Genomic DNA, 14,497 nt, shown 5'->3' on the forward strand with positions numbered 1-14,497 from the left:
ACCATAAAGATACTCAATGAACTTGGGAGAAGAATGAACATAGTGAGAGCTTCAACAAAGGGAGATAGAAAATATTTACAAAGTACCAAGAGAAGTTGCAGAGCTGAAGAATACAATGACTGAACTAAAAATATACTTCAATAGAGGGGTTCAACAGCAAACTGGATGAAGCAGAATGAATCAGTAAGCTGCAAGACAAGGCAATGGAATCCACCCAGACATACCTGCAAAAAGGGAAAAAAAAAAAGGAAGAAACAATGCAGATAACGTAAGAAACTCACGTGAAATAACATTTACATTATAGGGGTCCCAGAAAGAGAAGAGAGAAAGGTGCAGAAAACTTATTTGAAGAAATAATGACTGAAAACTTCTCTTAAAACTTCTTATGAAAGGAAACATCCAAGTTCAGGAAGCCCAGAGAGTTCCAAATAAGATGAACCCAAAGAGATCCAACAAAACATAATTAAAATGACAAAAATTAAAGATAGAGACTTTTTTTTTCTAAAGATTTTATTTATTTGACAGAGAAAGACACACAGAGAGAGAACACAAGCAGAGGGAGTGGGAGAGGGAGAAGCAGGCTTCCCGCAGAACAGGGAACCTGATGTGGGGCTCGATCCCAGGACCCTGGGACCATGACCTGAGCCAGAGGCAGATGCCCACAACTGAGCCACCCAGGCGCCCCTGAAGAGAGACTCTTAAAAGCAGCAAGAGAAAAACAAATCGTTACATACATGTGAAACCCCACAGAGCTATCAGTAGATTTCTCAGCAGAAACATTGCAGGCCAGAAGGAAGAAACATGACATATTCAAAGTCAGGAAAAAACTTCCAAACAAGAATACTCTATCCAAGAAGGTTATCATTCAGAAAGGAAGGTGAGATAAAAGAGTTTTCCAGAGAAGCAAAAGCTAAAGGAGTTCATCACTACTAAACCAGGCTTATAAGAAATGTTAAGGAGACTTCTTTAATCTGAAAAGAAGTAGCACTAATTAATATAAGACAACATATAAAAGTAAAAAATCTCATTGGAAAAGGCAAATATATACAAAAGTAGTGGATTAACCACGTATAAATCTATTGTGGAGGTTAAAAGCAAAGAGTAAAATTAAACTACATAGTTAAAGGATACATTAAATTAAAAAATGTAAAATGTGACATCAAAACCAAAATGTTGCAGGGGAATAAAAATGTAGAGTTTTAGAATGTGTTCATATTTAAGTTGCTATCAACTTAACATAGACTATTATATACATAAGATGATATATATGAACCTCACAGTAAATAGAAAGCAAAAAACTTCTAGAAAATACACAAAAGAGGGGCACCTGGGTGGCTCAGTTGTTAAGCATCTGCCTTCGGCTCAGGTCATGGTCCTGGGGTCCTGGGATCGAGCCCCATGTCAGGCTCCCTGTTCGGCGGGAAGCCTGCTTCTCCCTCTCCCACTCCCTCTGCTTGTGTTTCCTCTCTTGCTGTCTCTCTCTCTGTCAAATAAATAAATAAATAAATAAAAAAGAAAATACACAAAAGAAAACGAGAAAATAATCTAAATATAACACCGAAGAAAGTTATCAAACCACAAGGGAAGTAAGAAAGAGACAAAGGGGGGCGCCTGGGTGGCTCAGTTGGTTAAGCGACTGCCTTCGGCTCAGGTCATGATCCTTGATTCCCAGGATCGAGTCCCACATCGGGCTCCCTGTTCAGTGGGGGGTCTGCTTCTCCCTCTGACCCTCTTCCCTCTCATGCTGTCTCTCATTCTCTCTCTCTCAAATAAATAAATAAAATCTTAAAAAAAAAAAAAAAAAGAAAGAGACAAAGGAACTGAGAGGAACTATAAAAACAGCCAGAAAAAAATTAACAAATGGCAATAAATACATACCTTTCAATAATTACTTTAAGTGTAAATGGACTAACTTCTCTACTCAAAATGAATGGATGGCTGAATGAATTAAAAAAACATGACACATCTATATATTGCTTAGAAGAGATTCACTTCAGAAGTAAAAATAAACACAGACTAAAAGTGAAGGGATGGAAAAAGATATTCCATGCTAATGTAAACAAAAAGAAACTGGTGTAACTATACTTGTATCAGACAAAATAGACTTTTTTTTTATTTTAATTTTTTTTTTTTAAGTAGGCTCCACGCCCGACATTGGGCTTGACCTCACGACCCTGAGATCAAGAGTTGCATGTACCACTGACAGCCAGCCAGGCATCCCCAGACAAAATAGACTTTAAAACAAATACTGTAATAAAAGACAAAGATGGGCACTATCTAATGATAAAGGGGTCAATCCAGCAAGAAAATATAACATTTATAAATACATATGTACCCAACATAGGAGCACCAAAATATATAAAGTAAATATTAACAGATCTAAAGGGAGAAACTGACAGCAATATAATAACAGTAGGGGACCTTCACACTCCACTTACAACAATGGATAAATTATTCAGACAGAAAATTAATAAGAAAACATCAACCTTTAGAGGCGCTTGGGTGGCTCAGTCATTAAGCGGCTGCCTTCGGCTCAGGTCATGATCCCAGGGTCCTGGGATCGAGCCCCGCATCAGGCTCCCTGCTTTGTGGGAAGTCTGCTTCTCCCTCTCCCACTCCCCATGCTTGTGTTCCCTCTCTGGCTGTCTTTCTCTCTGTCAAATAAATAAAATCTTAAAAAAAAAAAGAAAACATCAACTTTAAATGACAAATGAGACCTGATGGACCAACAGACATATACAAAACATTCCATCCATAAGCAGCAGAATACACATTCTTCTCAAGTGCACATGGAATATTCTCCAAAAGAGACCACATGTTAGGCCACAAAACAAATCTCAATAAATTCAAGAAGACAGAAATCATATCAAGTATCTCTCCCAACCACAATGATATGAAACTAGAATTCAATTACAAGAAAAGAGCTAAAAAAAACTACAGCTATGTGGTGATTAAACAACATGTTCCTGAACAACTACTGGGTCAAACAAGAAATCAAAGGAGAAATAAAAAAAATACCCAGAGACAAATGAAAACAGACATATGACATACCATAATCTATGGGATGCTTCAAAAGTGGCTTTAAGAGGGAAGTTCATAGCAATATAGACCTACCTTAAGAAATAAGAAAAATCTCAAATAAACATTTTAACTTTACACCTAAAAGGGAACTAAAAAAAGAAAAAGCAAAGCCCAGAATTAGGAGGAAGGAGACAACTGGGGTGCCTGGGGGGCTCAGGTCATGATCTCAGGGTCCTAGGATGGACTGGTGGGTCCATTATAGGCCGGTGGGTGCCTGGATGGCTCAGTCAGCAAAAAGATCTTTTTTTTTAAAGATTTTATTTATTTATTTGAGAGAGAGAGCAAGCACGAGAGAACAAGAGCCAGGGGCAGGGGCAGCGGGAGAGGGAGAAGCAGACTCCCCACCTAGCAGGGAGCCCAACATGGGGCTCCATCCCAGCACCCTGGGATCATGACCTGAGCTGAAGGCAGACGCTTAACTGACTGAGCCACCCAGGTGCCCTAATAAATAAAATCTTCAAAAAAAAAAAAAAAGAATTTAAAAAAAAGTAAAAGGAAGGATACATGAAACTAAGAGCTGATTCTTTGAAAAGATATATAAAACTGACAAACCTTAAGCTAGACTCACCAAGAAAAAGGAGGACCCAAATAAATAAAGTCAGAAATGAAAGGGGAAAAGTTACAACTGATAAGGGTCATAAGAGGCTACCATGAGCAATGATACGACAAAAAATGGACAACTTAGAAGAAATGACTACATTTCTGGAAACTTACAATCTTCCAAGACTGAATCATGAAGAGATAGAAAATCTGAATAGATTGATTACTAGTAAGGAGTTTGAATCACTAATCAAAAACTTCCCAACAAATAAAAGCCCAAGACCAGATTGCTTCACTGGTGAATTCTACCATTCAAAGAAGATTTAATACCTATCCTTCTCAAACTCTTCCAAAAACTTGAAGAGGAAGGAACACTTCCAAACTCACTTTATGAGGCCAGGATTATCCTGATACCAAAACCAGACAGACACCACACAAAAAAGAAAATTATAGGCCGGTGGGTGCCTGGATGGCTCAGTCAGCAAAGCACGTGACTCTTGATCTCAGGGTTGTTAAGTTCGAGCCCCACATTGGGTGCAGAGATTACTTAAAAATAAAATCTTAAAAAAAAAAAAAAAAGAAAGAAAATTACAGGCTGATATCCCTGATAAACATAGTTGCAAAAATCCTCAACAAATGTTAGCAAATCAAATTCAACCATATATTCAAAAGATCATACACCATGATCAAATGGTATTTATTCCAGAGATCCAAGAATGGTTCAACAGCCTCATATTGATCAATGTGATAAACCACATTTAAAAAATGAAAGATTAAAATCATATAATCATCATCACAATAAATTCAGAAAAAACATTTAACAAAAGTCAACCTTCATTTATGATTAAATACTCTCAACAAAGACGGTATAGAGGAAATGTACCTCAACATACATAAAGACCATATATGATAAATGCACAGCTAATATTACACTTAATGGTAAAAAGCTAAAAGCTGAAGGCTTTTTCCTTTAAGATCAGAAATAAAACAAGAATGCCCACTCTCCCCACTTGTTTTTTTAAGTTTATGTATTTATTTTTTGTAATCTCTATACCCAATATGGCTTAAACTCACAATCCCGAGAGCAAGAGTCACATGCTCTTCTGACTGAGCTGGTCAGGTGCCCCTCTCACCACTTTTCTTCAACATGGTATTTGCAGTCCTTGCCACAGCAACTAGGCAAGAAAAAGAAATAAAGACATACAAAATGGAAAGGAAGAAGTAAAACTGTCACTATATGCAGATGACATAATACAGAAATACAGGAAATCCTAAAGACACCACCAAAAAACTGTTAGAAATAATTAATGAATTTAGTAAAGTTGTAGGATACAAAATTAATGTACAAAAATCTGTTGCATTTCTATATATTGATAATGTACCATCAGAAAGAGAAATCAAGAAAACAATCCCATTTACAATTGCACTAGAAAGAATAAAATACCTAGGGAAAAATTTAAGCAAGGATGTGAAAGACCTGTACACTGAAAAATATAAGACACTGACAAAAGAAATTCAAGAAGATACAAATAAATGGAAAGATATTCCATGCACATGGATTGGAAGTATAAATATTGTTAAAATGTCCATACTCCCCAAAACAATCTACAGATCCAATGCAAATCTTATCAAAATTCCAGTGGCAGTTGGACCAGGACAAATAATCCTAAATTTTATATGGAAACACAAAAGACCCTGAATAGCCAAAACAATCTTGTAAAAGAAGAACAAAGCCAGAGGTAACACACTGCTTGGTTTCAAACAATACTACAAAGCTATAGCAATAAAAATAGTATGGTATTGGCATACAAGCAGACACATGGATCAGTGAATCAGGAAAGAGAGTTCAGAAGTAACCCCCCACATATATGGCCAATTAATTTATGACTGGGGAGGCAAGAATATACAACGGAGAAAGGATAGTCTCTCTAGTAAATGTTGTGCAAACTGGACAGCTACATGCAAAATAATGAAACTGGATCATTATCTTGCACCACTTATAAAAATTAACTCAAAATGAATTAAAGACTTGAATGCAAGACCTGAAACCATAAAACTCCCAGAATAAAACAGGCAGTAGTGTCCTTGACATCGGTATTAGTGATGGGTTTTTTTGGATCTGACTCCAAAGGCAAGGACTACAAAAGCAAAAATAAACAAGTGGGACTACATCGAAATGAAAAGCTTCCACGCAGCAAAGGAAACCAGCAGCAAAGGGAAAAGTCACCCTACCGAATGGGAGAAGATATTTGCAAATCATATACCTGATGAGGGGCTAATATCCAAAACATAAAAAATTCATACAAATCAACAACAAAAAAACCACCCAATTTTAAAATGGGCAGAAGATCTGAATCGACATTTTTCCAAAAAAGACATACAAAAGGTTAATAGGCACATGAGAAGATGCTCAAAATTACGAATCATCAGGTAAATGCAAATCAAAACCATAATGAACTATCACCACACACGTGTCAGAATAGCTATTATCAAAAAGACAAGAAATAACAAGGTTAGGTGAGGATGGAGAGGAAAAGAAACTCTTGTGGACTGTAAATTGGTGCTGTCACTATGGAAAACTGTATGGAGATTCCTAAAAAAATTAAAAATAGAGCTACCATGTGATGAAGCAATTTTACTGCTGGGTATTCTTTCTGAAGAAAAAGAAAACACTAATTTGAAAAGAAATATTTGTTGCAGCATTACTCACTATAGCCAAGATATGGAAACAACCTAAGTGTCCATTGATGGATGAATGGATAAAGAAGATATGGTATATACATGATGGAATACTACCCAGCTATTAAAAAGAATGAAATTTTGCCATTTGCCACAACATGGATGGACCTGGAGGGTATTCTGCTAAGTGAAATAAGTCAGACAGAGAAAGACAAATACCACATGATTTCTCTTATATGTGAAACCTAAAAAACAAAACAAACAAAACAAAACAAAGTCCAGACTCATAGATACAGAAAACAGATTGGTGGTTGCCAGAGGGTAAGAGGATTGCTGGGTGGAGATATGGGTGAAGGGGATCAAGAAGTACCAACTTCTAGTTCTAAAATAAGTAAGTCATGGGGATATAATGTACAGTATGGGTAATATAATCAATAACATTGTGTTAACTTTGTATGGTAACAGATGGTCATGAGACTTACTGTGGTGATTATTTTGCAATATATCCAAATGTTGAATTACTAAGTTGTACACCTGAATCTAACATAATGTTGTCAATTACACCTCAATAAAAAAAGAAAAAAGGGGAAAAAAGAAAGTATAGCAAACACATTTTATAAATATTTTCACCAAGAGCTAAAGTTCATAAAACCAATTAATGTTCTTTAGAAAATTAAATGAACCATGCTGATTAATGGAGAATTTAGTATATTACAAACATAGAAATATTAGGGGCAGATCAACATACCAAAATGTCTGGAGTGGTCAATGGGCAGATGTGGCTGGAGATTTCAAGTCTTGAATTAAAAATAAATCTTCAGAGTTGGGTACACACCTGTATTTCCATTCACTTCTGTGGAAAAAAATAAAAAGCCACGAATCAGATTTTTAAGAAGGAAATTGGAACCGGAAAGAGATGTTAACAAACAAAGGCATAAAATCTTAGGAAGAAAAAAAAGATTTTTTAAAAAAGTACTACAAATTTGGGGTAAAAGAAAACTAAGTATAATGGTCCATATGGTAAGGAAAGAATTCCATGGTTATCTCAGCCAACATGGGTGAGAGGCCATGTATTTTGTTGCCTAGAATATTCTCAGATTCTTTTCTTTTTTTTAAGATTTTATTTTATTTGAGAGTGAAAGAGGGCATGAGCATGAGTGGGGGTGGGGGGATGGCGAGGCAGAGGGAGAAGCAGACTCCCTCCCTTCTGAGCAGGTAGCCCGATGCAGGACTTGATCCCAGGACCCTGAGATCATGACTCAAGCTGAAGGCAGATGCTTGACTGACTAAGCCACCTAGGTGCCCCTCAGATCATTTTCTGTAGGGTTTTTTGTTTTCCTTAGAATCTTACTCTGGGAGAAAGTGATTGAAATGTTGGGATACAGAAAACATAAAGCATAGAAAACTCATTATCTGTTAATTATAAAATTTTATGTATATTTATCACATTTTACTTATATCTGTACTATGATAAGCATCTTTTTGATAATTCAGAGGAAATCCTATTTTTTAGAAATATAAAACTAATCCAAGATGCAGGATAAAATCACTAGGTGTATATGCAAAGAATTTAATAAACATAGGTTTAATATTTCAAAAATAACAAATTCATATTCACCATTTATTAATGCCCATAACGTGCTATGTACTGACACTTAGATGTCAAAAATATTCTACTACAGTTAATAGTAATATTTTAGGGTAAATAGTTTGCAATATATAAATTTTGTAGTTTAACGAATAAGAAATTAAGTTGTGTTCCAGGCAAGAGAAAATAAATTGATAATAAGTAATCAGTTTAAAATGAATATTATCATTTTCTTATTTAGTAATATAGTTTTTTTCTTCCCAGTTTCATTGAGACATAATTGACATAGAAGTCTGTATTAAAGTGTATAGTATAATTATTTGATATATGCATTACAAAATGAATACCACAATTTTAGTTAACATCCATCACCTCACATAGTTACAAATTTTTTTCTTATGATGAGGAGTTTTAAGATCTATTATCTTAGCAACTTTCAAATATACAATATGTGTAACATAGTTTTAATTATATATTACTTAGAAGATGTATTTTTTTTTTTGTCTTTTAAGCTTTTATTTAAGGGCAATGATCTATGATGTAGATTTTAGATCTTATTAAAAGCAGCCACGCCCATGGACTGCACATAGTCCTCAAAAGCAGTGATCCGCTCCTCCAGCATATCTGTTCCAACTTTATCATCTTCCACTACACACTGTATTTGAAGTTTTTAAATTCCATATCCCACTGGAACTAGTTTAGAAGAGCCCCAGACCAAGCCATCTACCTGAATGCTTCGGACGCACTCCTCTAGTTTTGCCATATCTGTCTCATCGTCCCAAGGTTTCACATCTAGTAATATGGAAGACTTGGCAACAAGTGCAGGTTTTTGGCTTATATGAGACAAGCACCACCAACCAGGCACCATTCTACCCAGGTCAGGGACAGAAGATGTATTTCTTTTTTTTTTTTTTTTTTTAAGATTTTATTTATTTATTTGACAGAGAGAGAGAAACAGCGAGAGAGGGAACACAAGCAGAGGGAGTGGGAGAGGGAGAAGCAGGCTTCCTGCCGAGCAGGGAGCCCAATGCTGCGGGGCTTGATCCCAGTACCCTGGGATCATGACCGGAGCTGAAGGCAGACACCTAACTGAGACACCAGACTGAGCCACCCAGGCGCCCCAGAAGATGTATTTCTAAGGTAAAATTCTTAGGACTTCTTTGTAAAAGTAATTGAATCAATGATTTATCTCAACCCAGTATGATAAAAAACTAAAACTAGCTGTGGAAGGTAAAATGACCAAAGTTAAGAGTGTATATTGTGTTTCCCTACTACTTTTAGGAAAGGTCCATTTAAAAATGACAGCAATACTTTGGGTTTATAGTTCATGTATCTCAAAAAGGTTTTTTTTATTTTTATTTTTTTAAAAAGATTTTATTTATTTCTTAGAGAGAGCGCGAGAGAGGGAACACAAGCAGGGGAAGTGGGAGAGGGAGAAGCAGGCTCCCCGCTGAGCGGAGAGCCCCATGTGGGGCTCGATCCCAGGACCCTGGGATCATGACCTGAGCCGAAGGCAGCAGCTTAATGACTGAGCCACCCAGGCACCCCTCAAAAAGGTTTTAATATTACATAAAGTTAAACTGAAGTACAGAGAAGGATCTAACAAAATTTATTTAACATGTTAATTATGCAATTATATCAACATTTGACTATCACACCCAGTTAGTCATATCCTTACTTGGTAGCAATGTTTTTCTTTTCTTTTTTCTTCTTCCCTTCCCTTCCCTTTTCTTTTCTTTTTTCCCCACCTCCTCCCTGCAATGTTTTCTTTTTAAAAAAATGTTTATACTTCATTATAAAAATGCTTAAATTCCTATTATGTTTCAAGATGAAAAGTATAGAGTAAGTGTAAATAGAACCTACCAGAACTACTCTTTTCATCATGGTACTTTGGTGCTTTTGACCTTGTCCTTATCATTAACAGATTTCCAGCACCAGCAGGACAGTGTCAGCCCTTTCAAGTTTTGTCAACTTACATTCTTTTCCTCTTCAGTGCAGTAGAGGCCAAATTCCCATTTCATCTTTCTATTACCTTTAAAGAGAATATTGCATTCTGACAAAATATGCCATTATTGAAGAAGTCATAGTTTAGCTGTAAAATATAAATATCACCTCTACTTTGTTTTATATATTTTCTTCTTTCTCTGCTATCTCTAGGCTAATGAGTCCCCAGAATTGGAAAATTCCTTGGATGAATCTGAATAATTCCTTTATAAACAAATTATTTTGACAAAAGAACATGTATAAATTGCTCATAGATCACCCAATGCCGCCTCTCTGTTTACTCCATGTAGTGATTGCTTGTGTCTCACTTCCTTGAGCTGTTTGGTATGCCTGGCTTTACATCTTTGAATATACTTACATGTTTTCTCAGGTTTTGTCTCCCTCATAGATTATAAATGCCTCAATATTAGACACAACGTGTTCCAACCAAGGATGGACTATTATTTGCCTGCAGACCTATGAATTCAAATGAAATGCTTTAACTTTTTCCTAGTTCCAAAATCCTGTTCAAATCTATGCTCTTCCTTTCAATTCCCAGAACCACAGTCCTAGTTCAGGCTCTCATTCTCTCTCACCTGACTAGTGAGTGCAGTCATCTTCTAATTATTTGCCTGGCCTTTGGTCTCTGACCTCTGGCAATTTATCTTTGATTTCTTTCTCAGTTATCTTTCTAAAGCACAGTTCTGATGTCACTCTCTAGGTTAAAAACCTTCCGTGGCTCCCCGCTGACTGCAAAATAAAATCTCCAGCTAGGCATTCAAGGTCTTTACAGTCTGGTCCTATCCCCACTTTCTAACCCCATTCCAATCACTTACTCTTCCTACTCTGTATTCTATGAGCTATTAATTGTTTACCAAATACATCTTTGCACATTCCTATCCCATCTTTATCCATTTTCTCTTTTCCTAAGTTTCTCCATCTATTCTTATCTTGTTCTTTAATAAGGATGCCAGCTCAAGAGGATCGCTTTTTACCTTTCTTGCTGTCCCTAGTCAACTTGTTTCTTGTCCTTTCCAGGGCATGTTGTTGATGTCTCCATTTTAGCATTTCTCATCGGCTCTGTACTTGAGAGGTAGACCTATCTCAGTCTCTTTATACTGTGAGCAACTTCAAGATAGGGATGATAATTTATTCAACTTTCTATGGCTACAGCCTAGCAAGTGGAGTGGGAGGAAGAGACTAACTCCGTGGGAAATGAAGGGAATATTTCTAATGACACAGGAGGGGAAATTTCCAGCCTGTTTCTTGGAAGAGGTTCAAATTCTTTAATTATAGATATCCACCTTACCTGAAGTAACTTCCTGGAATTAGAGTTCAGAGACCTTCTAATAAAAAATATATTTTCTAGAAGTCAAGTTTGTAACTTGTGAGACATGGAAGTTAAGCCTCTAAATCACAGCCAGCAATTACATTTCTTCTGTGCAACCCCACCCAGCTATTAGAATTTATTAAAAGGAAATTCTACCTTTAAGTCAAGAATAACTGTGATCTCTTATTTGATCAACGGCACAGTATTGTCCCGGGACCTACATCTAGCCTTACCACCACTGGTCAGTTGGCACGTGGCTTTCAGGACATCAACCGTCAGAGACAGCTCTGTAATTACTTGTGATTACTTGAATGGAACGTTTCCGAACCATGGTGGTTATTTCGCCTTCATTCACCATTAAACATTTGATTCTGTGCCAGCAGGATGTCCGGGTGCTTGGCTACTCGCATTGCGGACGCCGGCACCAGGATCGCGGCCTTTCCGAGTCAACGCTCTTCAGAGGGAAGCCGGCACCACAGCCGGAGGGAAACGAGGGCTGAAGCTGCAGAAGGGGGGCGGGCAACGTCCGCCCGCCGGCCCAGCGCCGCGACGCCTGGTGGAGGTGACGGCGAACCTCCAGGCAGCCGCCCGGCCGAGCCTCAGCACCCAGGCGCCTGCGGATGCTCTCGGGGCGGCCCCGCGCAGCCCGGCCTCTCCCCGAACGGCAGTGCGGGGCGGGGCGCTGCGCGCGCCGGCGCGTGGAGGCCGCGGGCTGTGGTGGAGCGCGCGCGGCCTGGGAGGGGCGCGCGGGGGCCGCTGCGGCCTGTGGCGCCGTCACTCGGCAGAGCCGACCGGTCCAGCTGGGCGCCGCTGCCGCTGGCCAGGCGCGGGGGACGGTTCGAGGCTGCGCTGGGGGCCGGCCCGTCCTTCCGCCGCCGACGTCCTCCCATCCACGGGCCGCCCGGGTCCGTTATCATGTCGCTGAGGCAGCGCCTGGCCCAGCTGGCTGGCTGGCTGCAGGAGCCGCAGAAAGTGGCCCGTTTCCAGCGGCTGTGCGGGGTGGAAGCGCTTCCGCGCCGCTCCGCCGCGCCCGCCACCGATCCGAGGGGGGATGAGAAGGCGGAGGCGCCCCTCGCGGGAGACGCCCGGCGCCGAGAGCAGCAGCCAGGGGCGTCCGCAGGCCCCCAGCCGCCCGGAAGCGACCGCAATCAGTGTCCCGCCAAGCGCGGCGGCGGCGGCGCCCCCAACGGCGTGCGGAACGGGCTGGCGACCGAGCTGGGCCCGGCCTCGCCGCGGCGCGTGGGGGCCCTGCGCCGCAACTCGCTGACGGGCGAGGAGGGCGAGCTGGCCCACGTGAGCAACTGGCCGCTCTACTACCTGTTCTGCTTCGGCACGGAACTGGGCAACGAACTCTTTTACATCCTGTTCTTCCCCTTCTGGATCTGGAACCTGGACCCCCTGGTGGGCCGGAGGCTCGTGGTCATCTGGGTGCTGGTCATGTACCTGGGCCAGTGCACCAAAGACATCATCCGCTGGCCGCGGCCCGCCTCGCCGCCCGTGGTCAAGTTGGAGGTTTTCTACAACTCTGAGTACAGCATGCCCTCCACCCATGCCATGTCCGGCACCGCCATCCCCATCTCCATGGTCCTCCTCACCTATGGCCGCTGGCAGGTAAGTTTCCCTCTCCTCGCCTGCTGTGCCTGGGGGAGTTCTCCGGCGGAGAACCCGGACTTCTCTTCACTCCGCTCAGTTACTTTAACTTGGCCGTTTCCCCTTCCAAACCTCTCTTTCCACGGGTTTTCACAGCCCCCCGCGAACAGGCCCTTCCTAGGTTTAAAAAAATTAAGTGATCGGGGGAAACCTAGAGACTTAGCTGTCAAACTATATTCTAAACCCAAAGGAAACGCTATTCGTGGAGTAACATTGTCATTGGGCTTTGGTTAAGTTTTTAAACAGTTTTAATTCTTCTGATGCACAGAATATAATTGTAATTAATTATAATGTTCTTATACTTAATCGTTAGGTAACTAAGACCCACTTTCACCATAATATCCGGTGCCTTCCCCCAAACTAATTCTGTTTCAGGCTTGGGTAGTCTTTTTAGCTTTACTCCGAGACAGTGTTTATAAAACCGTAGTGTAATTCCAAAACAAACATGGTCATTCTAGGCAATGAAGTAATGAATTTTAAACGAAAGCCGCTATTTATGGAAGTTAATGGAACACAGCCTGAGTTCTTTTTTTAAGGGGTGTGGTTGCTAATTTGCTGATAGACGCAAAATTTATCTTCTGAATCACTGATCTGTAGTATCAATTGTTGAGCTACTACAGCATTACTGTTGCATTAGCTTTAAATACTTTTAAAGTTTTTCTTAAAATTAGGGTTCTTTGTCAGACTAGTGGGTTTGTAAAATTGACATGTATGACAGCAGGGCCAGCCTGACAATCAGGGATGAGTTTTTAATGGTAAACATTTTATATTTTGCCTACTTCTTTTGGCCTCCCATTTCTCACTTTTTCATCGTCCATAAATGTTCCTTGGGTTTGAAAACTAATTCTTTTCTATGGAAGCAAAATTTATTCTTAGACTGCTGTCTTGTTTTATCTTTTAAATTGTAAGGAGCTTTGTTCCTCCTGCAGACCAGTCCCTTAATTTAAGAATAAAGTTAGTAATTATGGAGAATCTAAAGAATTAGACTTACTCGATTTTTTTTTCTGTTAGAGCACAAAATCATCTTACATTGAGAAATACTCAATTCTGTGTAAAACTCCATTATGATAAGCTTACTCATTCCAGATTTAATTCCAGTATAGATAAAATCTTGTCCCCATGGGCACTTCTGTGCAGTGCATCTCTCTTACAGTAACATGGAAAATATGTAATGTGCAGGGTAAGAATGACAGAATTATGAGAGAAGAGTACCATGGACAGTTTTTTTTTCCTTCCTATTTAGCCAAAGGAGATATAGAGGCTATTCCGATTGTAAAGTAGTACTGCCTTTTTTGAAGGATAGATAAAGATCCCAAATTTTATTTAGTCTAAATATTTCAAATTTAAGATTGTCATTGAGTTATGTTTGGCATGATATTTACTAGTTAGCTAATGATGTTTCTCTTATTTTCATGAGACTTTCAGGATTCTATTACTGTAGGGCCTTTTATAACTCCTCAATGAGTAGCTGTGTGTTGCATGCTGTTAATATTAGAAGTCCAAGTAAGAGAAAAGTTATTTTTTGCTCATCATTTATTCAGAACACATGCTAACAGGAAGTCTGAAAACAGTACTGCTGATTATTTATGGATTGTAGATATTAGTATTCTAACATTTCAGGGTTATTTGAATTATCAGGATAAGCT

The 14,497-nt window shown here is 39.5% G+C and overlaps 1 protein-coding gene and 1 long non-coding RNA gene across 4 annotated transcripts in view; one reads left to right on the forward strand and one right to left on the reverse strand.

Annotated features, from left to right (window-relative positions):
* Positions 1–1,449: 1,449 nt before the first annotated feature.
* Positions 1,450–11,798, reverse strand: LOC118002559. Of its 2 annotated transcripts, none has more exons than XR_004677060.1 (4): positions 11,435–11,798; positions 9,752–9,920; positions 7,049–7,153; positions 1,450–1,483 (listed from the first exon to the last, which is right to left on the reverse strand). It is a non-coding gene; the product is annotated as an uncharacterized LOC118002559 (long non-coding RNA). The 2 variants fall into 2 exon arrangements; XR_004677059.1 differs by lacking the exon at positions 1,450–1,483 and adding an exon at positions 4,300–4,796.
* A 55-nt stretch (positions 11,799–11,853) lies between these two features.
* SGPP1 (sphingosine-1-phosphate phosphatase 1) overlaps positions 11,854–14,497 on the forward strand; it is a 108,299-nt gene continuing 105,655 nt past the window's right edge. For both annotated transcript variants that reach the window (XM_034993053.1, XM_034993054.1), the window contains exon 1: positions 11,854–12,812. In XM_034993053.1, the coding sequence (XP_034848944.1) occupies positions 12,117–12,812 (696 nt within the window). In that variant the 5' untranslated portion in view covers positions 11,854–12,116. The remainder of the gene's footprint in view (positions 12,813–14,497) is intronic.

The sequence above is a fragment of the Mirounga leonina genome, unplaced genomic scaffold (genome assembly GCF_011800145.1).
Source record: "Mirounga leonina isolate KUSES-001 unplaced genomic scaffold, KU_Mleo_1.0 Mir_82, whole genome shotgun sequence".
Taxonomy (NCBI): domain Eukaryota; kingdom Metazoa; phylum Chordata; class Mammalia; order Carnivora; family Phocidae; genus Mirounga; species Mirounga leonina.